Source organism: Limanda limanda, chromosome 5 (assembly GCF_963576545.1).
Source record: "Limanda limanda chromosome 5, fLimLim1.1, whole genome shotgun sequence".
Lineage (NCBI taxonomy): Eukaryota > Metazoa > Chordata > Actinopteri > Pleuronectiformes > Pleuronectidae > Limanda > Limanda limanda.
The window spans coordinates 10,342,784-10,369,625 of record NC_083640.1 but is presented as its reverse complement, the minus strand read 5'-3'; the positions used below and the strand labels follow the sequence as shown (position 1 = coordinate 10,369,625).

Genomic DNA, 26,842 nt, shown 5'->3' with positions numbered 1-26,842 from the left:
GATGTTTCATAACGTGAATGAGGTTACTGTACATTTTTGCGCAGTATATGTTCCCCCAAAAGTAGGAATTAATAATGAAGATGCTTTTTGGCCTGAAATTGCTATTCAAACAATTATGTACTTAGTTTCTTCCAACAAATGCATTCCACATTATTGTTTTGCCTCATAGCAAAGCACCCAAAAGACTAAAACCTTTCATTCCAGCAAAGGCCGCTATTGGTCACCGTCAATAAAAGCATAAAAGCATTTATTTCCCACGTTTGTCAAATTAACAGCATACTCCATCTCCCATAGGACTTGTAAGGTTCATTAACCTTTCTGTGAAGTGGGACAGGTTTCCAGCAGTTACCATAACCTCTGCCTCGCTCCTGCCTCAATTATAATAGAAGAATTAAACATCCAGCTATTCAAAACAGTAATGCTGCCTCTTAAATCCCTTTGTACCAGCTCTCAGTTGTTAATGACTAAAGACACTGAATGAACTATAGAGTTATCAGCAGATAGAACAGTGGACGGAAATAAATCAAATGGCTACTCCTAACAACAGGAATTATGGACTGTACGTGCACTGTTTTTGCCTAATGGGCAGAATTTACTGTTTTTAAAACTATTATTATGTCTTTTAACTCATGTTGGGACTCTATGAATAATACAACGTTGGAGTAATACAACTCAAAGTATTGCTATTTATTGGCAAAATTTGTTAAATCAATGTGGAAACAGTTGTTTTAATCTATTGCTGTAAATTTCAGGATATTTCACTGAAATGTTCCGATCTTGCTGCTTACTACATCACCAACCTCCCAAAGTCAAAACAAGAAAACTAACTGACCTTGGACTAATTAGCTGGTCAATTACACGCCTGTTGATCGCTTTTAATTTCTTCATAATTAGATTAATTGTGTGGGCAAAGAGTTCGTTGTCTTGTCCACCTACTCCTACTCCTCCTTCATCCTCCTCCTCTCGCTCTCACCTCTTCTCCTCCTCCTCACCCGTGCCCGGGCCCACAAGGTTTGGATACTCAATTTATTTTGTGTCAGCGCTCACACCTCAAAAACTATTTTAATTCCGGGCCTTTGACTGTTTAATCAGCTTAATCTCGCTCTTTCTCTCCCGCCCCCTTACATCTCCCCCGTCCCTTCATGTGTTAATCAAAATCCAGGCACATGCCCGGATGTATTTGTGGGCACGCAGCTCTATTATCATCCATCCCTTTACTATCTCCATGGAGGCCTCATGTTTGCGTGTGTGGGTCTTCTGATGCTACTTGTAGGCAAGCTCTGGCTGGGATTTTCCAGTGCCACCCCCGGCAGTGGGAAGCCCTGTATGGGGACATGTCAGCGCCTTGTTTGCTCGTGCTGATGAAGCTGGGGGTTGGGCGAGTGGGCAGCCTTGTTCAGGTTCCAGGATTCCCTTCAAATGAGTCAGCCAGCCCCCACTCAAACAGACTGTTACCTTGGGAACTCAGGCTAGGGCTTCCCTCAACAGTACTTAAGTAGAGACTCATCAGCACCCATACTCTCTCTCACTCACACACACACACACACACACACACTCACACACACACATACACACACACACAGGAGCTGTAAGGGAAGCAGCACTCAGGTTGGTAGAAATTATCTTGTTAACACGCTCTCACTTTGGCCTGTGCTCTGCCCTGTTAGGCCCAATCTGCTCCGTAAGGATGACCGACCCGGCACGGCCCCTTTGTCATTTGTAATGTATGCAAATTAGACTTAATAGATGGAGGTGATAATGAGTTTTTGGTGGCTAGTTTCTTAAGTGATTTGAGTAATAGTGTGCTTTCTTGCTAATGAGCCTGACAGAGGGAGTGTAGGTTCGGTGCATCACAGCGTGCTGGGTAAAGTCAGTGATGGCTGGAGTTCACTTAATAACTGGACTGTTTGTGTTTCCAACTCTTCATTTGGACCGCTTCATTACCAAAGCCAAATGAGTTTCTTTACTAAAGCCATTAGTCCAGCAGGCTATTGTTAAGTGGGTTAATTTGTTGATGCACTGAAGCGGATCAAGGGTGACTCCCCCGCTGGCTTTCACGCTGTCTGACTGCGCCAATCCAACCCGCTCAGCTGATCACCACCAACCATTCACCCCAGACCTGAACCCATTAGGTTTTTACACAACGCATGCTCAAATACCATTAAGACTTGAGTGAAAACTGATTATCAGGCTGCTGATGATTTTATTACTTATTTATTTATATTTGATTGAAAAAGTGAAATGCACCTAACAGTGTTATTTATTGTATGAAGTAATCATTGTGATTTATTGGTATTCTTATATTTTTGGTTTTATGATGAGGTTGGATGGTTTATTTTGCAAAAAAAAAAAAATCTTTCGTATGGTTTTAGTGCAATACATACCTGCAACGACGGACATAGATCGGCTGCTAAACTGTAAATCAAGCTTGCTCGTTGTAAGATACAGGCTGGTGTTTCTCCAAAGTCACACAGCATTGAGATGTGCCGAATGGCTGACAATCTTCAGAACTGATGCTAATATTTGTCTTGTGTGATCCGCTCTCAAGTGGACAGCTCTAAGCACAGGTATGACTATGAACACACCCGAGATGCATTGACGATACACTTCTTATCCAATCAGAGCACATTCTTTTATCTGCGTGAAAGCAATGCATTCTGGGCCACAATGAAAGGCCACCCTCTCAGCTACAGCCTCTGACCTGCTACAGTTTCATAATGAACCAAAAAATATGCTCACACTTCTCAGCGTTTCCCATACGGTGTTAGGGTGTTGATGTGCTGTAAACAAAATCACATGATCTCCGCAGCAGAGTTATTACGTCACTTCCTGCCTCTGCCTGCTGCACCACCCCTCACCTGAATAATGCAGACGATTTGTTGCTGTTGTGAAAATGTCAGAGAACCTCCCGCTGCGTTGTGTGTGTCTGAAAATGGCTACATACACAGAGAGACCTGTCTGTCTCAGTCAGACTGGTTAAAAACAACTTGATTTGGACCATGCAAACAGAAGTGATGTTTGCAAATTTTTGCATATAGGCCAAGGAATTGAGATTTGATCACCGGTGGTTGTGCCAGGTCTAAACAGATGTACCTGGACCTGTCCACTTGGATGTTGAGTCCTGATTTGGGCCTCTGGGTGCCACCTTGAACTATCTGAGAAGCAACAGTTAGCTTGATCCCAGCTAACTGTGACATATAGGCTAATGATGAGCATTTAAGGAGCAGCAGAGAGGTTTCCGTGGGGGAATTTGGTGCACCTGTGTTTGCAGTTAAAACTATGGAGGCATTTTTCAGAAAAGCACAAAGACTTCTGTGACACTGCAGGTTGTCTCTACAGAGAGACATGGCCAGGTCACCTGTTCTGCTGACTTTCACAATGCCCAGGTGACCTTTGTGGACCTAGACAACTCCGTTACACGTCTGCAGCTGTATTCAGTCTTTTCACATCATAACAGCTCATGTCAAACCTTACAGAAGTTGACAAGTTCTTCTAAGATCTTAGGAGGTCATCAAATGAACTGATCCCTTACTAACATTACTCACAATAAATATGACAATTTGTTAAGGATGTTTTTGTGCCTGAACAAAATATATTCACTGATGCATGGCTGTGCTCAAAGCTACAGCAAACAAGGAGTAACTTAAATGTGCACCTTACTGAATCAGGAATTGTACATGGATGTTGGACATGTAATTGGCCCCTCTGTGTAAATTGTGGTGCCTGATTTAGAAAAATACTATTTTCACCACTGCTCCAGAGTCTGTTGAAGGTTAGCAGAGACAATGTCCTTCAGTTTTAGGAGGGGTGGCACAGGTATGGTACAATGGAGTGTGCAGCTCAGGCAGCAATGTTGTGTCTGAACCTGAACAGAGCAAACTGTTTTCCCTGATAAGTGGCACGTGCAGTGTAAAAGGTATATAGTCCATCCAATAGGATTTAATAAAGATTCAGATAAAGTCAAAAGTGAGATGATCTTGCTGGTTTCTTTTCACTTATTGGACATGAGACTCTTGTCACCACCGATGGTTTTTAAGTGTCAAATTAATCTCTGTAACAGAAGAGAAATTCAATGTTTTCCCTTCATCAACATAACTTGAGTCTCCCAGTCTCCAAGTAGCATGTTTATCTCCTCCAAAGAATAACAGTGTTTAACCTGTAAACCGTGAGTTTCCTCGTGAGACACCGACTTTTAATTCACAATAACCCTGCAAATGAATGGGCTGATTACTGAGGCGAAGATGAGCAGGCAGTCATAAGCACTTGGCTTGAGTGGAATAGGCGAGGGGGGGAGGGGTGGCTGTGGCGGTACAAGTCCATCCTCAGAAATAGAGCTGTGAACACCATCTGTCATGCTCTCTCTCCCCGTCTGTTAGCCTGACTGCAAGTAAAAGGGAGAATGATGCTCACAGAACTGCATTATAAGGACGTGGGTGCTGATTGTCGTAGGTGTGGGTTTACAGGGTGTGCAAGGAGGGGGAGGAAAGCGGTGGATACACAAGTAGGTGCATGAGTAACTCTTGCTGACAAAGGGAAGCACGCACCCACACAGAGAAGTAGAAGGGTTGCTGGGCAAGTGGGTATTCCTGGTGAAACCGCACCCCTGCACCCACCCACCACCTCCTCACACACTCCTACCTATTGGCTCTTGTCAGAGGATTCCTAGCGGAAGTTATGTAGACACGTTACACAAACACACAGCTCATCTTCTCCTCTAAGGCCTGGACACGTTAACAATTCCGAAATAATATTAGGATCACTTTTTAAACATTGATTAACAGGTGATTTCTTCAGTTGTTTTTGTTTGCTACAGGAGGCGTATCAGTGTCCCATCAATTATCCTTTTATACAATTTCAGGATGGTAATAACACTGCTATCAACTCTGAACTAATTCTGATTCATTATGTGTAGTGTGATGAAAAAAAGCTGCTCTGGAGCAGCCTTGGTTGTGCTTTGCTCTGAACAGAGGCAGAATATCAGTGGTTGAAGTGTCAGGCTATTGCGTGACCCACAGAAAAAGCTCTGCTGCGTAGCTTTCCCCCCAGATTTCAGAATTATTCATTGCTCATAACGTGTAGGTTGTTTGGGATCCTTTCTGCTTTTTTGTCTGAGTCAGAGTGTGAGAGAGTCAGTAAAACATTCAGGCAAGCTGGGCTACGCTGAACAGTAGGAAGAGGCAGGATGAAGTGTTGTAACACCACAGCTGGACTTAGATAAGTTAGATCTGCTATCTGAAGGCTGAGTAGCTCCCACATTTAAACTGTTAACACAGCCTGAAGAGATCTGCTGTGGAAATTCATAAACATGCGATGGATGATATATTTCATCTGCAGATCGTGTGGTCATTTTTGTACTTGGGACCCTAATGCTGTTTTCCATTACTGCCCCCCACAGGCAGATCAGAGGTCCTGGTTGACCATAGAACAGGTTATAGGCTCTTTGTCATTTTCATGGGTTATTTAAAACATGGTGTCATCAACTCCGGTCCCATAACACTAGTCAGTACACCCTCTCCATCTCCTGTCCACTTGTTCTTATTCAACACCTTTATGCTTCAGAGTTTCTTTATTCTTCTGTGCTAAATATGTAAAATAGTATACGGCCATGTTGACACATTCAGTGTTTATATCTCTGTCAGTTTGTGCTTCTCCCACACTGTGTGATTCACTGTCACAGCCACAAGAAAAAGGGTATTCCCCTAGTATGAGAATGCAAAGTGTACTCACATTTCATTTGACTAAATAACTCTTCCATAACATCCAGGCAATTTATATAATGCTATGTTTATTGAATGTTTATTTATGGTATCTATACATGAAGCCATTTCGATACTTCTCCAAGCTTCTCCATGTTGTCATCCTGGAAAACATTTGATATTTGTCAGGGTTTAAGCTTTGGTGGGAGGTATCAACTATAATAGATGCCGTCTGCACTCACAGTAAATTATAAAACATTTATTCAAATGATTCCTTTGCACAAGGGTCAGTGTCGTCACTAAGTGTAGTACTGATGTTACTGCAAAAGTGTTTTAAACTTAAGTGTCCTCTGTCTTTTTAATTGCAGAACATTCTTATGTGACCCTGGTAATACCATTTCCTTCAATATGAACCAATACAATTTTTTTTTAATGTTTGTAGTTTTCATAGTATGTTCCATACCTGTCACATTAGAGGATTAAAAAATTTGTTCTGATTGAATTAGCTGCATGCTTCAAATTTGGATTATGAGTAAACATATTGTGCACAACAGAAGACCAAACCACAGGTTTCTCTGACATCTGTGTAATGTAATATTGCTTTGATCTTCAGGTTGATGTCATCACCGACAGTTCAAAAGTATATCTGCTTATGGATGACGAATATATAGGAACTGTTAAGAGACATAGTGCAGAATCGTACATCGTACTGGAGAATAGAGAAGGTAACAAAGAATCAACACACTTGCAAAACATCAGCTTTTTCTTCTAAAGCCTTCATTACATTGTCCTTAAACAATAATCTATGATTATATATCACTTACCTGTTGTTAATAAATATAATTGTATTTATCCATCATTCACTTTAGCTGTGTCTGTGGTCAACAGACATTTAATTCACATTTTATATTTATACTAGATTAAAGCCAGATGTAGTAAATAAACTAAGCAAGGTTTTTGCCAAACATCAACCTTTTAGATTTGCTATGTAGAAATGTCAGTTTATCATCCATGCTGAAAATTTGAATTAATGTTATTAACTGTATTTAAAATTACCAGTGTTTGTTTATCGACTCATCGGTGTGAGCCTTATAAATGTATTACAGCCCTAATTTCATGGATGGTTAACGAGGAAATCGTTCAACTGGCCTGAGAGACATTACATGAAGTTAATCAGGTGAAACTGATGAATTTATCCCTGAAAAATTATGCTTTACTTTCACTACATGCCATTGTTGCCTTTTTTTTTTGTTTTTTTAAATTAACATGAGCTAGAGAACTTTTTTTTTTTATTAAATACACATGTGAAAACCATCACGTTAAGCTGAACCTTTCTTCACAAACACAATTAAGTGGCCTAGCGACTGTCAATCATTTAGTAGTCAGAACTTTACCTGCTCTGTGCCCCACCCCCACATCAGTGTCCCTGAGGGAGGACGCCCACCATGTGAGAATGTCCTGTAGATTAGTGTGAGCAGGTCCGTCACTCCCCAGTGAGCATCAGTAACCTCGACACTGTCCTGTCCCATCACAACGACTGTGACACCAGCTCTGCTCCGCATGCACAGATAAACCACCGCAACTACAAAAGATTGTGATTTCTTAGATTAATAAATGTGATTCTACCGTATGAGAACTCTGCACATGATTTACTTGTCTTTTATTGTTTGGCTGAATTTTAATATTGCATTCACTTGTTGTTGTTTTTACTCTGTGCATTGTAATAAAATTAAAAGGGCACAGGGCGCCGTGGAGAATGAGCGAGAGCCGAGCATTAAGATGTGGTAAAATGTTGCACGCTCAAATGTTGACTACCTGTTGCTATGGCAATGGGTTTGGAGCCTGCATGCTGCAGGACTCTCGCTATTTCTAAATAAAGCTTTTTTTCTCACTCATCAGTGGCTGAAGATACAGTTGAAACTAATCCTCTGAATCGTATCAGTCTGAGTAAACACTGCGGCTGTGCTTTCTAATACTTTGATTGTTAAACCTTCCAAACAGCAAGTTACATGATTCCAGATAAGATTCTGCACAATAGGGGCCACGCTTGCTCTGCTAGTGCTGCTTTTTTATAAATCATAAAACTGATATTTAAAAATGAAATGTAATATCAACTTTACATCTCAGTAATTCTGGGATAAAATTAAAGACCAATACTTGCTTATAAACACATTTTAATTGGCACTATGTACAGCACCAAATTCATCTCCCTCTACAAAATACCATTGTTGCATTTTGTACAGGACAAGTACAGTTCAAAACCAGTATGTTATTTATTTATGTCACTAAACAAAAGTGAGATCTCTGCTTAAGACTTCAAGGAGATGTGAGAAACACTCCTTGTCCTGCTCGTCCTTTGTCTTTGTATGCTGTCCAGTAACACAGTACCTCTGTCCTCCTGTGGGGGGCGCCTGTGTGTGCAGAAAAGAGAATAGGAGTAGGTGCTGGGACCAGATATTTGATGCCTGCGATGGGGACTTCCATTCTTACCTCAAGTGGGTTTTGGGCTATTTCACAGACACAGATATTTAGTCATTTTCCTCCCACTTGAGGACGCAGCCGTCTTGTAGTGAGCAGCCGAGTCTGTTAAACAAACACTTGTGTTTGAACAACTTGCACAGTGAACTCCTTGACTCTGTGCTTCCTGGGGAAGAAGGAGTTAAATCTAACAAATATACATTTGAAAATACATGAAAAATATCTGCGCTTCTGTTTCTAGGCGACGGATTAATAATATGGGAAGTTGCTACCTGGAAATTCACTCTGGATAATTCCCAGACAATATATTCTAATTGTCTTATGTTTAACGTTAACATATTGTAATCATTTTGATGGACTTCTGTAGTGGAGCTTGGAGCTTAATGTATTCTTCATAGAATTTTTTTTTAGATAAAATAAATGAAAATATTATACCTCAAGGTGTATTGAATCTGTTTGCTGAAATCTCTTGCTGTGACAATATGTGTCTGCTTAGTGAGAATTGAGACGGTTAGATTGAAAGAAAATTAGCTCCCAGTAAAATTGGCTTGAAGAGTAATCTGCCTCTCGATCCTGTCTCTGGTTACAGTGGGTGGGTGTGCTGTAGGAAGAACTGTGACGGCCCACCGTGCTGTCGCTTTACCAAACTACTGGGTCTTTATGGGTTTTTTTAATCAATTGTGAGGTTTAGCGCAGATGTGAACTCACTAACTGTCCCAAACACTTTGTCTCACTGTCTTTATTAACAGGGGGATGCTCTCCAGAGTGGACAGACACATGGAACCACCCTCACTGGTGACTATGCTTTTCATTGGACCATTCATTTTATAACTTTACTTAGTTGATTTCACTACAGTAGCAGCTACTGTCTTGAGGTATTGATTAAAGAAGATTATCTCAAAATAATAATCTGGATGTTTGACTGTGTTTTGAGTCACACATTTGTAGAAACCTTTTTACAATAGATACAAATTAAGCATCAAAGAATTAATCCATGATTTTATATTTGTGTTAATCATATCTAATGCCTGGTAGTATCAGTCACCAGTTGCCCGCTCTCCTGATTCCGTTTTTTCTTTGCAGACTATCATCCGCCGACTCCGCCTCAGAAGTCTGGTTTTCATCGTTACCAGCTCATGTTGTTTGAGCAGCCTCCAGAAGCCTCCGTGTCCCTCAGCCCACAGGAAAACTCGTCCCGCGGTAACCACACCACTCCTCGAGTTCAGACCACTTTTGTCATATACCTGCACTGATCAACACAACAGCAGCCAGTAGTTAGGTGTTGAATCAGCATAGAGGTATTGAAACTGTCGACCTGAAACGGTCCTCTCAAATTAACCACGTTATTGTTTTTTGTGGTTTTAGGTTTTGTGTTTTAGGAACCTTTAGAGATTCTGCTGCAGGTGTTTTTTCTAAGCGTTAAATAGATGATTATTTCACTTCCTCACACATACAAGGTTTTGACATTTTACAACATAAGACTGGTGTCGTTATTGCCTCATTTGTTAGAGTGGACTTATTTAGAATAATTTGACCATGTTGGATAAAAAATTATAATTGCTGATCAAAGGAAGCTCTGATAATTTGTGATTTAAAATATGATCATATAATGTCCCATGACACTGCAGCCAGACACAATCTAACCATGTTTGAGTCCATGTGGTTGGAGGCTGTATTTGTCCAGACAGATGTCATTATGCGCAATTCCCAAACAATTATCAGCATTTCATCTGAGCATAGTGGGGCTGCTTTAGGAAGATCATTTTCTCAAAGTGCTTGAACTTGACAAGGGAAATGTTAATGAGGTTAGTGAGTAAGTGCCTGTAGGGTCAAGACGAGTATCTCCCACGCATACCTGCACGAGTGTGCCTAACCACATGTATTTAAACTCTGTCTTAAAATCGCATCCACCGTGATGATAGACGTGCAGTCACTTATAATATTACCCGATCGGTTTCTTAGTTTGCCTCTCTGAGTTTGTCTTGCAGAAAGCAGGTATTGTTTTGTTTATACGTCAAGATTTCTGACTTTTCCTCCCCCCCTGAAGAGAGGTATCGAGAAGGTGGGCAACTGCCTTTGGGGGCACAGTGCAGCACCTCGCAGGAGGCGGGCCCGTCTGTCTGTTCTTGTCGGGCCACAACCTGTGATTTGAGCGGAGACCGTGGCGTTTCGAGACTTCATGAGCTGCGGCCGCGAACGTGTGGAGCTGCCAGTCTCCGCTGTTTGAAGTGTTTGACAGCTATGTCAGCAAACAATCCAGACACATTAGGCTCAAGTCTGTTTGATGTTGAAATGTCTGGGAAAAAAAGGACATTTCCTTATCTGAACTCATATTTGGGGAAGATGAGATGAAGACTGATCACATTGTTTGGGTATTCACTGTGTCAGAACTGGTTAAGATGAAGAAATAACAGCATGAATAACAACCTGCTATTTTGAATATTTTAATATAGTTTTTGCACCAAATAAAATGGTGCATACTAATTCCCTGCTGCTGCTCAAATACAAACATTTCCTCCACATTATGAAGCAGTTGATTTGAGTGGATCCACCCATCCTTAATCTGCTGGGGTGACTGTCACTACCGCTGTAGCGCTTCCTCTCTCCTGCAAACTGTTCTCTGCATGCATGGGAAATGAAATTAATGAAATTCCCTCTATGAAAATCAGATGCTTCATTCGATTGGTCAATTCAGGAGAGAATAAACGGCCTTGTGATGGAAACACTGGGTGACATATTAAGGATGAATGCCTAGTTGTGGTTTGGAACAGTATTTGATTTTACAGTCATCACATGGCTTTGGCTCAGATCTCCGGTGTACCTGTTGTATCATCGTCGGCCTCAACTGGGCTGCCAGTGTGTTATTCCTGCACAGGCACAAGAGGAACAGGGGGAATCCCATGTCTCCCCACCTCCTCCGTTAAGTATGTTCACTTATTAGCGTCTGTCCTCCCTCCATGTGGTATGACACAGAGAGCATTTCTCATAGCCCATGACATTAATTGATGTGATTTGCGAAGGGAGAGCATTTAGTCGTGGGTGGGAGACTCCTAATGATCGTTTTCCACTTCCAGTAGTGCAGCCATTGACTCAATTTCAGCGCAGATCTGTCGTCTTTTTTCTTTTCATCTCTGGCCGTCACCTCGGCGATGAACAATGAGAGGTGGGTCGGGGCTGCGGTGTCTCCGGTGTTAAGGTTATGAATGTGGGTCAGTGAACTGATGGGGACAGCTGGTTTGTTTCACAGGGCACTACAGGGGGGCTGCGCTCTTGGCGTCGGGCACAGGGGCGTGATCGTAGGGAATCCCCCATTGCTCTGGCTCAGGAAGGGTGTCCCTGAATGGAGGCTGTCCCGGTGCCAGGGTGGGGGGCAAGCGTGGGCACACAGGCCCTCGTGATACTTGTCAGCCACTTGGCAAGCCCTCAGTATGTCCTGCTACTGTTGAGTGCCGCCGAGTCAGTTTGTCAAGGGAAACAGTGTTACAATGCCGGGGAGGGACACACTAAGGCCTTGAGAGAGGCCATCTAGTGTTGTTGCAGCCTACACAGTCGTTTGCACATACGCCGCTCACATATCCAGCCCTCTGTCCCCGGACTTGGACCTCGACAGATACAGGCTGAGCCCAAACCAAAATGTGATGAAAACAAGAAAAACTCCATCAAAACATATTGGCTAAAAATTTGAGAGTTGAAAATGGAAAAAGGATCCAAATCGTCATTCTTGCTCATTTTTTCTCCTGATAAATTACGGGGGAGAGGATGTGTGTGAGGATCACATTTTTGTGAGTGAATGGATCACAGCGGAGTTAGCTTCTGGATGGTGCACGTTGCTCATCTTGCCTCCTCGAGCCCCTACTGCCAGCTCAGCACACTCCACAGTAATTGAAGTCATTTGCAATGTTGCAGTGTGGTAATGGGCAGATCCATGTCTACCACCCACCCACAGCCTCTACCATTAATCAGAGCTGCGTGGAGTCAAGAGAGCCAGGATTTGGTTGCTACAGCAGGCCTGAGTTTCAGCCAGGAGTCGGCTGCCTTTAAGGAACACTTTGACGCTTTTTAAAATTTTAGCTGGCTCTGTTTTTTCCTCGCTCTCTTCAACAGACACTTGTCAGGTCGAGAGTAAAAGTTCTGGGATTTATGTTTAACCTCACAGACTTGGGGTCATAGTGTTTTTTTTATTTTTATAATCAGTCCTCAAAAGTTAAAACAACAGTCAATGTATTGGTTAGAAAATAATCAATTAATCATTTACATTACTTTTTAATAGCAAAGATCAAATATTTCTTCTCTGTTGTGAAGAAATGCTGCTTTTCTTTGTCTTTCCGTGAAGGAAAGAATAATTATGATGGATATTTTCTAAAAAAAATCACTGAATCATTAATTGATTAATCAATTAGGGGAATATTTGGTTGACAGAAAACTAACCTGCAACAATTCTGACAACAGGTTAATTGTTCAGGTCATTTCTTGAGTATAATGCCAAATATCTGTTTTCCCAAAAAGTTCCACAGACAGATATTTGACTAATTAATCAATTAATGAAATAGAATAGTCACAGTAATTAATTAAAAATGTTAATAGTCTGCTACAAACAGCCCTTATTTAATGTGTACCCTGTAATTGAACAAGTATTCCAATCGAAGTGAAGGTCAAACAGGAAAACATTTACTCTGAAATGACAGATGAAGACTACTAACTAAACATGATTCAACACATCTCTTTAACAGCAGGGCGACAGCATTTGTTAACAACGTAGGCTGCTAAACTGACAGCAGGCTATGAGCTGTGACATCGGTAGCCAAACGACTCGGGTCCCTCCACAGCCGAGCATCTGAGGCATCTCTGAGGCTCTGTTCTGCTGCTGACCCCTGACGCCCGCTAACAGTTTCTCCCCTCTCATGAAATTAGACGCTACATTAGCTTTAATAAACGAATCTTACGCAAAGACACTCAGCGAGGCTCCTAACCTGATACGGCTCCTGTTACTCTGCCGCTAAATGAACAGGATGACTTGGTTTTGAGCGTTTCTGAGACACTATAAAAGGTTTAACAGGGACACCGCCCACACCACTAAATGTAGCAGCTCTGTTTCACCTCACAGCAGTCCTGATCTTCTTGCCATACCCAGATAGAGAAGCAAGGTGGAAACAAAAGGGGAGGCAGGAAGACTTTAACATCGCCCTCAGGTCCCACACTATCTGTCCTTTCCATGAGCAGGCAGATGGGAGAGGCGGAAACGCGTCGCTGCACTAAAAACACACACCAGCCTATTTTAAGGTCACTTGTAAGTCTAGGCATTTGCAGGGTCCCAGTCAGGGTGAACGCACCAGATATTGGGAATTTGCCTCTTTTTGGATGGTGCCCAACGATTACACGGCTTGAGACAGGATTATGTGCGTAACGTCTTACAAGCATCGCCTGGTGTTGACTCTTCACATGATCGTTATTGTAAAATAAAATGATCCTCAGTGTGATATTTTTTGGCCTGACACTGTTATAATGTAGGTTTTCTGCATGCACAGGGGAATAGGAAGTCTGATGATTTAAATGAGTGTCGAATCTGCCACAAGACTCTATATGAACTATATCCCAGTGTAGAGTTTGTTGTCCAGCAGCTGCCTCACCCCTCAGCTTCCTATAAAACGCTGCCTCTGAGGGGTGACCTTTTTCTGGACATTCAGTGAATTCTGGGATACTGCAGAGGCGGTGCATTATGTTCCTCTAAAGCACAGGCCAGAGGGGCCACGGGGCCATGCCCTATCCTGCAGACAGGTCACTTGACTTCATTGCCCTCACTCGATTATTGGAGCCCTCTCTGCGAGCAATCCCCATTCACAGAGAGGACGCGGCGAGGCCCAGGTACTCATCTGCTCATCTCCCAGTTATTATTCATCCTCTTCCCCAGCTGAGCTCCAAACCATGACCTGACCTCGTGGCAGACCCAGACACACAGAGGTGTCAAGTCTCTCATAAGCCAAACATGTAGGGAGGATCTGAAGGAGCCTGAAAATAGTTGAGTAATAATTTTGGCTGTGCTTGTAACTTTCCCAAATTGAACATTTACAAATAAATACTCCACTTTAAGGTTTGATAGTATTTGGATGCAATAATATATTCTAAAAAAAGCCTGAAATATCGCAGCCTTGAATGAGTCATTTTGACTGAAAACGCAAAATGAAGCCTGATTTGATTCAGCACTGATAGTAGGTGAGTGCACTTGATGGTAAAGTGCATTTCTTCCCCCCAGAACTCCTCCGATATGCAGGAGGATTTAAAGTGTGGCTCCATGATGGTGAAAACAGAGACGGTGTGTAGGCCTGTGAAGCAGCTGCAGCAAGAGGTCGGCAGCAGTAATGTTTCTATCCAGGAGCCGACTCAACCCCGTGTCTGTGAGACCGCTCTCTCTCTCTACAGATGTGGACCATTCAATTGTTGGCTTTCCTTTCAAAAGATTAGCTTTCCTACGCTATTCTTGAGCAGCTGTTAATGTAATTGCTTCACATGCGGAAATACCAGAACGTCAGTGATTCCCTGGATTACGGAGCAAGGCATTGTCTTATGAACAAATGAAACATGTGAGGCTGCGCACAGACGGAGACTAGTTCCTTATAATCTGTTGAAGATTGCGAGCTTAAAGCACGCATGATTTTGTTGCCTTGGAAGGATAATTGTGAATTTGTCTTTTTTTTGTAAAGGGAGGGGAAACTGCAGGGAATCATGGGTTGTCAAAATCTAAGAAGTGATATTGTCATACCAGCCGGATGGCCGTCTGGTGTTTGTTTAAAAGGGGAGGAAAGAAAAAAAAACAGTCCAGGCGATTGAATCATATCTTCTTGCCAATACGTCCTTGTGTTCCCACCTCCATCATTACAGCAACATGTTTTATTTTCAGCAGTGCTGTTCTCAGTGACTCACATCCCAGAGCCATGTGCTGCTCAGTTAGGCCTCAGATCCCTGAAACATGGGCCGAGCGGTCATGAGAAATAACCTCGAAGGCTCACGTAGACTGTGCTAAATGTATGTAGAATATCGTCAGGTTGCAAACATGTTTTATAGTGCTTCAAAATCTGCAAAGCAATCTCATACTGACATTTTAATAAGATGTCTCCTCTGTAAATATATTAATATCTGTGTTGTCCTGCTCCCACAGGTAAATGGGATCTCCAGGCCTTCGTCACAAGGTTTAATCTGGGAGAGCCTGTGGCCGCTCTGCAGTTTCTCACCCAAAACTGCAAGGACTGACACCTGGAAGAGCAATCTGCCAGTACAATGATGTAAAATAATGCTACCCCACTTTCCCTAAATTAGACAGCATTAGTTCTTCAAGCTTGCAACAGGTCAGCCCTCTGTGGCCCTTATCTTATCGCTGCGTTAGTAGGAGATTTCCTCTTTGTGCTGCTGTGTTTTGATGTTGCCTCTGTATCTCTCCTCCTGTGGTCCTGAGCGAGGGGTTGGGGAAATAGATTTTGACCTCATTGTGGGGATTTCTTATTAGTTTCCAAACACCGTCGACGAGAGGAGGAACACGGCCTGATATCACAATTCATTGTGGAAAGAGTTGATTCTAATTCAGGGGCGGAAACACGTCAGGGCCAAAAAAAGGAAGTGGGAGGTGAAACCGAGACCGCAACTGAGCCGGATGCTGCAGTGGAACTTGAACCAAAATACTCAGCAGAGTGACAGGGCAGGGGGGAGGGGCTGCAGGGCCTGTGGTGTCTCTGGTGGGGGGAACTTACTGTTTGTGTAATTGTTTATCATATTTCCATTGACCACTCTCACCCCAATCGGAAACAAAGAGCTACTATCGGGACCTCGATTGACTTAAGTAAAAATAGGAGACTGCTCTGTCTCAACGCTGCTTTGTCCTTGAATGTAACTTTGGGATGATGAACCTGTGTTGAACTTTGGACGGTTGCATAAGAGATCCCACCTGGTACGTCTGCAGAGGATGCTGTGAAAACTTCAACTTTTCAACCCGCTCACAAGGAGATACTTTTCAGACTTCACGGGTCTTTGTGGAGGGTGGGTCAGAGTACCCCCCAGGAGGCATATTGGTTTCTAACCAGCAACTCTCCTCTGGGAGGGGTTTGTATCAATACCCCAGATGTCTGAAAAAGGCTGGATTTACATGAGGGACTTTGATGTTCTGATGATCAATCTTTAGTTGGTGGTTTCATTGACCCTAATTTGGTGTCTCATCAGTGGGCCAGGCAGGAGTAGGTAATGGAGGTTTTTGTTCCTTTGGTGGTTAAGCCAGCCTTGGTAAACCCCTATGTGCCCTCTCCATGAACTCCAGGAGATCATTGATCAACTTGTCCTGCATCTGCTTTGTTTGCCTCCCCGACTTAACAGTCAAAGCAGCCGGCGTTCACAAAACAAAACAACCAAAACAATGCACACACGCACACAGTGAGTCAGAGAGACCACCGCCTCTGAACAAATGTGTGTGTCAGTTGTCAAATCGCTCTTGACCTTGATTTGCCCATCTTATTTGACTTATGAAATCACATTTTTGACAATTGGCATAGCGGAGGATAATTTCACACTCATTGTGAGCATGCCAAGCGAGAGAGCATTCTTCCAAAAACCACCTACTTTAATCCATCAGTACACCATTAAAAGCCAAGATTTGTACTTCCAAATACAATGTGCATTTTTTTTCTCTCTTTCATATCTCGGAGATATCCTGCCAAACAGCTGGATTTTGCCACTCAGCTTCCTTGAATGTGTTTATTTTTACTCCAAATGTCAGGAGAGTTGAAAGATTATGATTAAGAAAAAACTGACAGCTGAAGTTGAACGTTAAACAATATATTGCCGTCTATGGAAAAAAAAAATTACCTCTCACATCCCTTGGTGATATGGCAAAGGCATTTAATATTTTCTTAATTTATTCAAACTTACATTAATTAAAAGCAATTTGTATAATAAATTCAATTGCCTAACCGGCACTAAGTGATCTAATATGCATGGTGTCTTGAGTCTGTCTGATTTTTCTTTCTCTCAGCTAAAGAAGTGATGCAGATTTATTTCACCAGAGCACCTCTGGTGTTTATCGCCTGCTGTGTGGCAACGTGGCGTCTGTTAAATGCATGTCCACAGTTTGGTCTGCTGACCACTTTGCCTTTTCTAACTGTGTGTTTGACCTCAGACAGATGTATTGTGACTGGTATTGTTCCGCAAATGTGACGGCATAGGGAAGTTCAATCCATCTGGAGATTTGAGTCATGCAAGAAATACATTATTGCATATTTATGCTCTGCTTAATGTGTTGTACTTTCACCATCGGCAAAAGCAGGATTTTAAAATTCCCCTTGTGACCTTCTTCCTGATGTATCTGAAATGTCCTTGTGTCTGAAATGCACATTGTTATCGCCCCTGTTAACTGTGAAAAATAAAACTATGTATACAGACAAATAGCAGAGAAGCTCAATGATCTTACTGGAACTGTTGCAAACTACAGATGCAAACAGGCTATACCTTCAATGTTGTGCTGATGAAAATGAAGGAAACCTGCAGTTATGATCCTCAGAAAAGTTAATGTAAATGTTTTTCTAATAGTGCAGTGTGTTGTAATATGAAAATCTTATATTCCTCTAACTGTAACCTCATTTAAAACCAAGGGATAAGGTTTCAATTTGATGCATGTCAGCCTCAATTAAAGCTGAAAAATAAATACATCTGAGGCCTCGATCTGACAGCAGTAATTCAGCTATGGGAATAATAAGATCATTTTAAATTAGGCACACATTAGGACGTCATTATTAGTCGATGGGTCGACCGTATCAGAATACAATTCTCCTGCCTTGATGCCAGTATTGCAAGATACACAGGGATAACATTAGAGGTATTTGCTTTAAAAAGTGATGTTGAATAATGGTTGTTAAGTTACTGTTTGTATAACTGTGTAATAAACAAAATCAAGGAACAAGAGTTTTAGTCTTCCCCATGAAGCTTGGAAAAATAACTAAACTAATTTGACTATACTGTGCCTGGGCAGTTTTCCACTGTGCTTTACTATGAGCCTGTGCCTCCATGGAATCCCCATATATGCAAAGGAGTCAGGACTCAGAGAGCTCTAACACCCTGCCCCACGTGACCCAGCTGACAGTCGAGGAAACAAGCCCTGCGACAGGCAGGTGTTCCAGGTGGGCCGGCCAACTTTCCAACCACAGAGCCACATGAACGCTTCCCCAGAGGACACACAATATTGGTACAGTCAGAACTCAGACTGACCTGAGGGGATTCTCTCAGACTGTCCCCGAAACCTCTTCCATGGATCCACCTGTGCGACTTCACAGGAATGGAAAGAACACCAGGAGCAAGAGAGACTATTCACATTCTTATTTAATAACCATAGTTGACACTTTCATTAGCTTCTATAATATCGTTCAAGTCGTAATTTAACAGGTCATAGGTTGTGGCTGTGTTCTGCATTACATTAATTATCAGGCTTTTCCTCTAACCGCTGGCAGTTGTGGTTCAGTGGGTCGTCCACTAACCAGAGGTTTGATCCCCAGCTCCTCCACTCCGCTGTGTCGAAGTGTTCTTAGGCAAGATTCTGAACCCCAAATTGTGCCGTGAGTGTGTGAGTGATGTGTAACAGAGAAGGTGCTGCACATAGATACACATATAGATATGAATATGTGTCATCCAAGACTAGGAAAGTATATATACAGCCCATTTAGTATTTATTTAGTCCAAACCAAGTGTACAGTACGTTCCCCTATTTGCCTATTATGCAGTGGTATAATTGTCATATTTATTTGTGTCTGAAGCAGTTTTATGATGGAAATACTGTATAACTTTTAATATGATTTACTTATATGCTGTATCCCATGAGTATCCTTTGTCTTTCAAAATCATTTTAGAAATAGATATAAAGCTCAACATATGTTAAACTGAATTTCACACAGATTTTGCAGTCATTGTGTCACAGGCCAAATCTGTGTTTAAATAAGCTGTGATAAAGGCTGTACACATGCACGCAACTTTAAACTACAACTCTGAACAGCTCAATCTCAGGTCAAAGGGCAAATTTAACTTGTGCTGCCTCTTGACCTGCAAAAAGTGATGCACAGAACAAGTTTAGGGAGTGACTCAGAGTGAGGGAGAGGATGATGTCAACACAGAAAAGCTATCTTTGGTCAGACAAAAGTGTTGTTGTTGAACTTTGAATCGAGTGCTACAGGAACATCCATTTCTTTTTCTTAGAGACACGATGGAGTGTGGGGGGGGGGGGACACCATCAGAGGACAGTGCTCTGCCTGCTGCTGGTTGGACTGACTCAGACGTGCACATGGAGGACTCGCCTGTGGTAACAAGACACACAAGAAGATCACTGGCTGCTCTGTTTGTGTAAGCCCCCCTAAACACAGAGCATGATTCAGACTAATTCTCCCACACACTCTGTTTACACTTCTGATTCATTGAGGTACTATTAATTTCTCAGGTTCGTTTCATTCAGCATTTTCTGATGGTGTTTTGCAAAAGCTTGTGATTTTATAAAGTCACAGCTACAATATGAAATACAAACATTTCTCATCAAAACTAAGCAAAAACTTACAGAAAGTAGTGATGTGAAACAGTGACCCCAGATGACTCTTGTTTATTGTGTGACAGACCAAATTAAACTGGTTTCTTTTTTTAAAACCGAATCCATCCAGAGGAAGTTTTTTTTCACAAACTGGTAAAAAGAAAAAAAAACGAGCCATGACGCTCGGTCCACTGTCATCTCTTTTTAAAACGTCTGTGGCTTCCGATCACTTTTCCACTACTATACTTCACCCGGAACTCCTATGTCCAAATAGGGCCGTGAGGGGGGCGGGGCCGGACACTGCCTTATTTGGAGTTTCCACTTGAAGCGCACACTTGGGCTCCAAGTCAAAGCAAAGCCTGTGGATTTTAACAAAGCGCTTGCAATATTTACATGCGATTAACTCCGTCAAATACTGTCTTTGTGAGACAGTGTTGCAGCACAGGTCGGGACCGAGTGTGTGCATGTTCACCCAGAGCCAAGGACCCAATGACTGTAAATACGTGTTCTCTCTGAACTTTTAAATTAAAAGAAAGCTGCATGCAAAGCCAGCCAAGGCATTTACTCCTGTTGATATGAACAAACACTTACAGGCCTAACTTAAGACACAAGTCTGTAATATGAGTGGCAGTCCTAACACCACAACACACTCATTCTCTCTCTTTCTCCCTCTCACACACACACACACACACACTGCTGCGTAAAAGCCGCGTAAAACCTATGCGTAAAACCCTGGCACTCTGTTGAAGATACCACGGCACCTGACAATAACTGAAGAAACCCAGTGTCCAATCCCTGCCCGGTTGTCCACGGGGACAGGAGGAGAGGAGACGTCTCATCCTGGAGAAGGACGCAGCTGTAAGGGGACATGCACACTGTCGGTAAACGCGGTGGCTTATCTCTCTATGTATCTTTCTACCCATCTCTCTGTCTGTCGGAGCCTTTTGCCTCCACAGTACTTTCCACCGACTGACGCGCGGAGAGCCTGGCGCTGGCCGCTCTGTCCATATATGGTCATCTACGTCACGCGAATGTTCCAGCCCCCTATTTAATACGGGCACACTGGAGTCCCCTATCCAGCTCCAATAGAGCAAGTAGGGCTGCTCTTGTGCAACCAACACCGCCGCCTCCTCCTCCATTGATTCACAGACTTCACATTCCCCCCACAAAGCAGAGGCACCAGCTTCCACAGTGATCACATTAATAACAACAATAGTGTGTGATCGCAGGAGGAGAGAGAGAGAGAGAGACCCGGCCGCCGCTGCTCGTCCTCCGCAGGATACTTGGATACAACAGGATCCATCCCTGCTGCCTTTTTTTTACCCATCCACGCCTGATCCACACCTGTGTTTCTCCACTTTGACATCGCCAGCTGAGTTTTTTCTTTTTGTTTTTTCCGTGCGTGTAACTTCTTGGATACCTGCGCGTTGTCCTTCATAAATGTCGGACTGAATATAACTGCTATGACAGGGAAACTAGCGGAGAAGCTCCCTCTTACCATGAGCAGTTTAATAAACACGATCCCTGACAGTCTCTACCCAGAAGAGGACATCCCGACGTCTATGAATATTTTCACCAGTACGGAATCTATTAACCACTATTCCCAGATGAACGCGGGTAAGATGTCTTTATTTTTTTTTTATGTGTACTTGTGTTTGTGTGCGTCTGATTTTGATCAAAGTGGTTGAAACTCTGCGCGGAAGGCAACAGTTGTCCTGGCGCTTGGAGCACCTGTTTGCGCTCTGGCTGTTGCGCACAAAGGCAGATCCCCGGAGTGAACACTTTCTCTCCCCTTGTCAGGTCTAAAACACGTAGAGTTCAACAACAATTTAGAAAGAACACATTTGAAATAAGTGGCGTGTGATATGTTTCATTCCGCTGATGTTTTTTTTATTCGTCCGCTCTTCAAGTGTCGTGTTTTCAAACAAAACGTAGAAAAAGCGCACCTGTAGCGTCACAAGTCCACATCGGAAAAATCTAATACATAAACAAGTGCTTGGATATTATACTGAATCAGCTCTGAGCTGATCGGCTTGTTAGAAGAAATGTGTGGATGTGAAGTGACCGGGTGAGGAACCAGGCGGGTTTCACGCACAGATCAACAAAACGGAGTCGGCTCCGTCCTTCAAACTGATAATTGAGGACATGTGGTCAAGCTCAAAATGACCACTGATTTATAGATTTCTAATATTCATCTAATATCCATCCGCAGAGAGCGGCTCAACTATTCCCGACAACGACTTTCATTCCCAACTATTCAGGTGTCAAAGATTCGGGATTCCAGTAGGCGTGTGTGTGAGTGTGTGTGTGTGTGGCTGTTTCTCCTCATATACATGTGTTTATAGATATATTATAGAAGCCGCAGGCCCGTGGAACCATCTCATATTCATAGAAAATGCGAGGCCGGAGATATTATTGATTTATTGCTTCCAGATTAATGTATATTTCTGATGAGCGCAGACGCCATCCCAGAGCTGACCTGTTCTTTCTGTTAAGTGTCGCAGATTGGCATTAAATCAATCAGTGGTTGTACAGACTCACCTTCTGAGGTGATGGGTCAGTGCTGCTTGACAAACGCGAAATCTGAAGATCGACATGTGAGGAAGTGAACAAAGATTTTTTTTTTTCTTCATTCACGGATCAGTTTTAATGTCTAGGTATTTCCCCCCGCAAATTAAAACACTTTGAATTCCACCCGATGTATTCACTCTGATTTACCCAGGAAGTGCATTTAAATTACCTCAGCGCCAGGTGTTGAATACAATATATTTCAATTTTTCATAAATGATATATATATAGGTAAAATTAAAACATACTTGTTTTAAAGTTCATGTCAAATTTTATTTTTATGAACACGAAAAAATGTACATGATGTGACCTCTGACAGGAGATTTAAACAAACGGAATTAGAATATTGGGGGAACGTACTGCAGAGTTGAGGTGTGGGTTGCCTTTTAAAATACATCTGATAATGGTGAAATTCACATAATAAATAGGAAATAAATATTAAAGCCTGTACACATTTTTTACCCATGTGCTTTTTGAGGGGTAATTGGTGGTATATTATATATTTTTATTAAAAGCACCAGGCTGTTATTTTACAGGTCAAGTGTGTGTGTGCTCTTCAGCACTGAGCTATAAGAAAAGAGTGATGACTTTATTTCATGACCCTGTGTTTAAACAGCCCTCTTCACAAATGACCCCCCGAAAAAAAACTAAAGGTTTGGAATAAAATGCATCAATATCAGCTCTGACTTGTTTTCTAAATGTTAAACACGCGTCAACAAAATTCTCACATTGTGAATCATTGCTCGTGTGTCAAACATTATTGTGCAATATGCATAATTTTGGTTTTGTTTGTTTCATTGTAATTTGCCTTCTGCTAAATTGTAGCAGGCTGTAATTACTGTGCGTCGACATATAGGGACAACCAGCGTATGATTTCCTGCAAATGAAAAGAGATGTTTATTTTGACTTCTACTTAAAAAAAGAATCAAATATTTACATGTCTCACATTCAGTCTTCAGATCACGATAAAGCACCCAAATGTGTCCCCATTAAACACATGTGCATTTGATGGTTGTGGGGTCTTAGAAGGAATCAACGACAAAAGTCTTGTGTGTGTGTGTGTGTGTGTGTGTGTGTGTGTGTGTGTGTAAGATTCATCACGAATAAAATATCAAGGACATTTGTTAAAGCTAACTAAAGTAGGGATCGGATTGACACTTAAATACCCCCCCTACCCCCTTCTACCCCCCACCCCCTTGTGTGCAGATGCTCTTTGCTGCAAATGTGTTTTGAATCCCTGAGCGTGATAGATGTGGCGTCTGCCTTATAATCCTCCCCGCTGTAAAGAAATCAGATCTCGCCATAGACTTTGGCTGTCCTCCTGAGGGACACAATGACTGGATCAAAGGGGGTGTTTAGGTCTTGATTTATGAGAGCTTGTGGGATCTGAGCGAGAGAGAGAGACACCACCGTCTCACATGCAGCAGTCACTCACTTAACTTACAGGTCTGACAGCGCTCACATTTCTTTATGGACTGCGTTGGACTGCTTTTATTTGGGATCTCTTGTTGGCACACTTTTACAGAAATATGAACAAAAAAGAGCAGAATTTTGGACAAACCCAGGACTGTCACTGCAACTTCATGTAGCTTGACAAAGTGAATTTTCGAGACTTTTTTCACAACTTTTGCCACACGCTCACTTTTGCAGGCTTTTCCTCAGAACTGATTGCATTTTCGTGTTCATGTCTGAGCAACCACGTGGATGATTTGTTCATATGTTTTTTATCTGCTTTGTTGTGTAGATAATATCATGGATCTGGGCATGGGAAGCGAGAAATCATCGGCAGAGATTCAGTATGGATCCAGCTTCCAGTCCAACCGCAGCGGGCAGACTGTCACCTATCTGGGGAAGTTTGCCTTTGACACTCCTCCGTCTGGTGGCATTGGTGGCTCCGGCTGGTGCTCTGACAACAATATCATAAGTCTGGTCAGTGCAGGGATCCTGGGGGTTTCTCCCTCACCCGGTACGGTAACGACGCAGACATCATCCTCCGCAGCCGGCATGGGCGGGCAGCCGTCAGACATGGAACAGGTCTATGGTCCACCGATGCCTGCCTATTCTACCTGCGGTGACCTGTACCAGGATCAGGTCTCATTTCACCACAGCCCTGCCACGAGCACGGCTCTAGCCTACCCTGGCAATGACTATCACTCCACATCCAAAGCCTCCATGGACGGCAGCCTTTTCTCCATGATCCCCGACTACAACCTTTTCCATCATCAGGGGGATGTTGGGGTGATGGAGCACAAGCCCTTCCAGAGTATGGACCCCATCCGAGTCAACCCTCCCCCCATCACACCCCTGGAGACCATCAGAGCATTCAAAGACAAGCAACAGATTCACCCAGGGTTCATGGGTGGGCAGCAGCACCCTCCCCAGCACCACCCACCGCCACAGACTCTCACCCTCAAACCCATCCGGCCACGGAAGTACCCCAACCGTCCCAGCAAAACCCCGGTCCACGAGCGGCCGCACGCCTGTCCGGCAGAGAACTGTGACAGACGCTTCTCCCGCTCAGACGAGCTCACGCGTCACCTTCGCATCCACACAGGTCACAAACCCTTCCAGTGCAGAATATGCATGCGCTCCTTCAGCCGGAGTGACCACCTGACCACGCACATCCGCACGCACACAGGCGAGAAACCCTTCTCCTGCGAGTTCTGTGGACGCAAGTTTGCCAGGAGTGACGAGCGAAAGAGGCACGCCAAGGTTCACCTGAAACAGAAGGACAAGAAGCCGACCGACAAGAGCAGTGGGGCGCCTGGGAGCCACAGCTCGCCGCCCAGCTCCTGTGGGGGGCCGACAGTGGGAACGTCATGACCGTCACTACGTGCACTTGGACTGAGCCCTCACCATGCCCCATAAAGAGACTCATGAAGAAGGGATCACGTCCACTATGAGATAAATAGGTGACTTTTTTCCCTCTCTTTTACATGCCGTGCTCCTTTCAGTTGTAGTCCTTCTATTTTGAGATGGATGCCTTTAGTTTAATTAAAGCGGAGGAAGGCTGCTACGCCATTCTCTTTCAAGCAACTCAGAGCCTCAGCTACTGTAACACAGTGCCACCACAAAGAAGGGCACCTTGGCACACACTGCCCAAAAGCCCACTGTGTGTGTTAGGTTTCAGGGGTGGATACACTTTTGTAAATTTTGCCGAGAATTTCTAAATTGGGAGGAAGCCAGAATCCATCACAAGGGTCGAACAGACAAAATAATAAATGGAGCTCAGTGGGAGGTATGCATTAATGATATTAGGCTGTTTAAAAGTGCAATTGGTTATATTTGTGTACTGTCATTGATACCTTATTAGTGGCACTTGACTGTCTTTCTGATGTTTTTGTTGAGGTGTAGTGTTTTTAATTTTCTATTTGAATGTTGTTTTCTCAACAGAATCTGCCAAATGTATTGTGTTGATTCAGCCAACTTGGTTCTTAATATTGTGCCTGATGTTTGCCAAACATAAAAGTGATATCAGCTTAGCACACATGTTGAGTTCGAGGTGAGATCAGACTCAGACAGCGGATCTCCGATTTAGATTTAGAGTTGGATTTGAAGAATTAGGTTCAATCTAGATGACTGAATGGGTCGCACGAAAACAAACCAATGTCTTGTCCTGTTACCTGTACTTATAAAAACAAACATGCCTGCAGCAATCAATGCCTTTGCCAAGACTTATTTATTTGTAGTCACAGAGAGACACTGTGTATTTGTGTTGCCTTATTATATGATGGCTTTATGTGGTGTTCCCAGATATCATTTCTGTTGCTTTTTTTTAAAGCTCACCAATAACGTTCATTTGTTCCGTTTTCTTGAGTTCTGCAGTTGTATGCAATATATTCATGACATGTGCCACCAACCCGTAAATCAAATTAACTAAGAGCACAGTTAGACAGACTGAACTACTTAAATAAACGACACCGGTTTGCAAATCAGCAGCATTTGAGAGCAAAGATGAATAAGGGAAAAAAGATGAATGAGGCCCTTTGTCTGTGCTTTCTAGTGTAAAAAGATTTAACTACTTGTTTAAATGACCAAAAGATGAGCAACATATGGTGAGAGATAAATTTAAATTTCCAAATCCATGTTTACATATTTTCTAATACAGAGACTGAGACTGAGTTGTAAACTATGAGGACTTGTTTTTGTACAGTATACAAATATGTATGCAGGTAGCTATAGTAGAAGTTTCACTTTTGTACTCAAATGTCAAATGCACCATAACTCAGTATTAAATTGTGCATATTTGTGCATGACTCCATGCACACTATGTAAATACAAATGTCTGCATAAACAAGAATTTTCAATTGACTGAATGCTTGTGCGGAATGTGTCTCAAAGCTTTTAGTAATGTAGTTATAATACAGAATATTTTGTTGTTATAGGAAAAAAAATTTGGAGCACTACAATTGTGCCAAATATGGTGTGTTATCTCCATTAAAAAAAAGAACAATAGCAGTTGCACCATCTGTAACGCTTTACGTGGTAAAAGGAAGCACTAATGTGTTCTCTGAATAAATGAGAAGATTTTTTTTATTACATTTTGTGTACCTCCATTATA

At 42.7% G+C, this 26,842-nt stretch overlaps 2 protein-coding genes across 2 annotated transcripts in view; both read left to right on the top strand.

Annotated features, from left to right (window-relative positions):
• LOC133002443 (phosphatidylethanolamine-binding protein 4) overlaps positions 1 to 15,858 on the top strand; it is a 50,245-nt gene extending 34,387 nt beyond the window's left edge. The window contains exons 5-7 of the mRNA XM_061072260.1: positions 8,924 to 8,969; positions 9,258 to 9,374; positions 15,328 to 15,858. Coding sequence (XP_060928243.1) covers positions 8,924 to 8,969; positions 9,258 to 9,374; positions 15,328 to 15,419 — 255 coding nt within the window. The 3' untranslated portion in view covers positions 15,420 to 15,858. The remainder of the gene's footprint in view (positions 1 to 8,923; positions 8,970 to 9,257; positions 9,375 to 15,327) is intronic.
• Positions 15,859 to 21,071: 5,213 nt separating this feature from the next.
• egr3 (early growth response 3) lies at positions 21,072 to 25,937 on the top strand. The gene is made up of 2 exons (XM_061072259.1): positions 21,072 to 21,330; positions 24,026 to 25,937. Exons 1-2 carry the CDS (start codon positions 21,177 to 21,179, stop codon positions 25,102 to 25,104), a joined length of 1,233 nt encoding a protein of 410 aa, XP_060928242.1. The 5' UTR covers positions 21,072 to 21,176; the 3' UTR covers positions 25,105 to 25,937.
• Positions 25,938 to 26,842: the final 905 nt, after the last annotated feature.

Bases quoted from the DNA above. Each gene is read 5' to 3' on its own strand.
- egr3 (XM_061072259.1), top strand. From the start codon at position 21,177: ATGACAGGGAAACTAGCGGAGAAGCTCCCTCTTACCATGAGCAGTTTA. The intron at 21,331-24,025 runs GTAAGATGTCTT...TTTGTTGTGTAG, and splicing joins CTATTCCCAGATGAACGCGG to ATAATATCATGGATCTGGGC.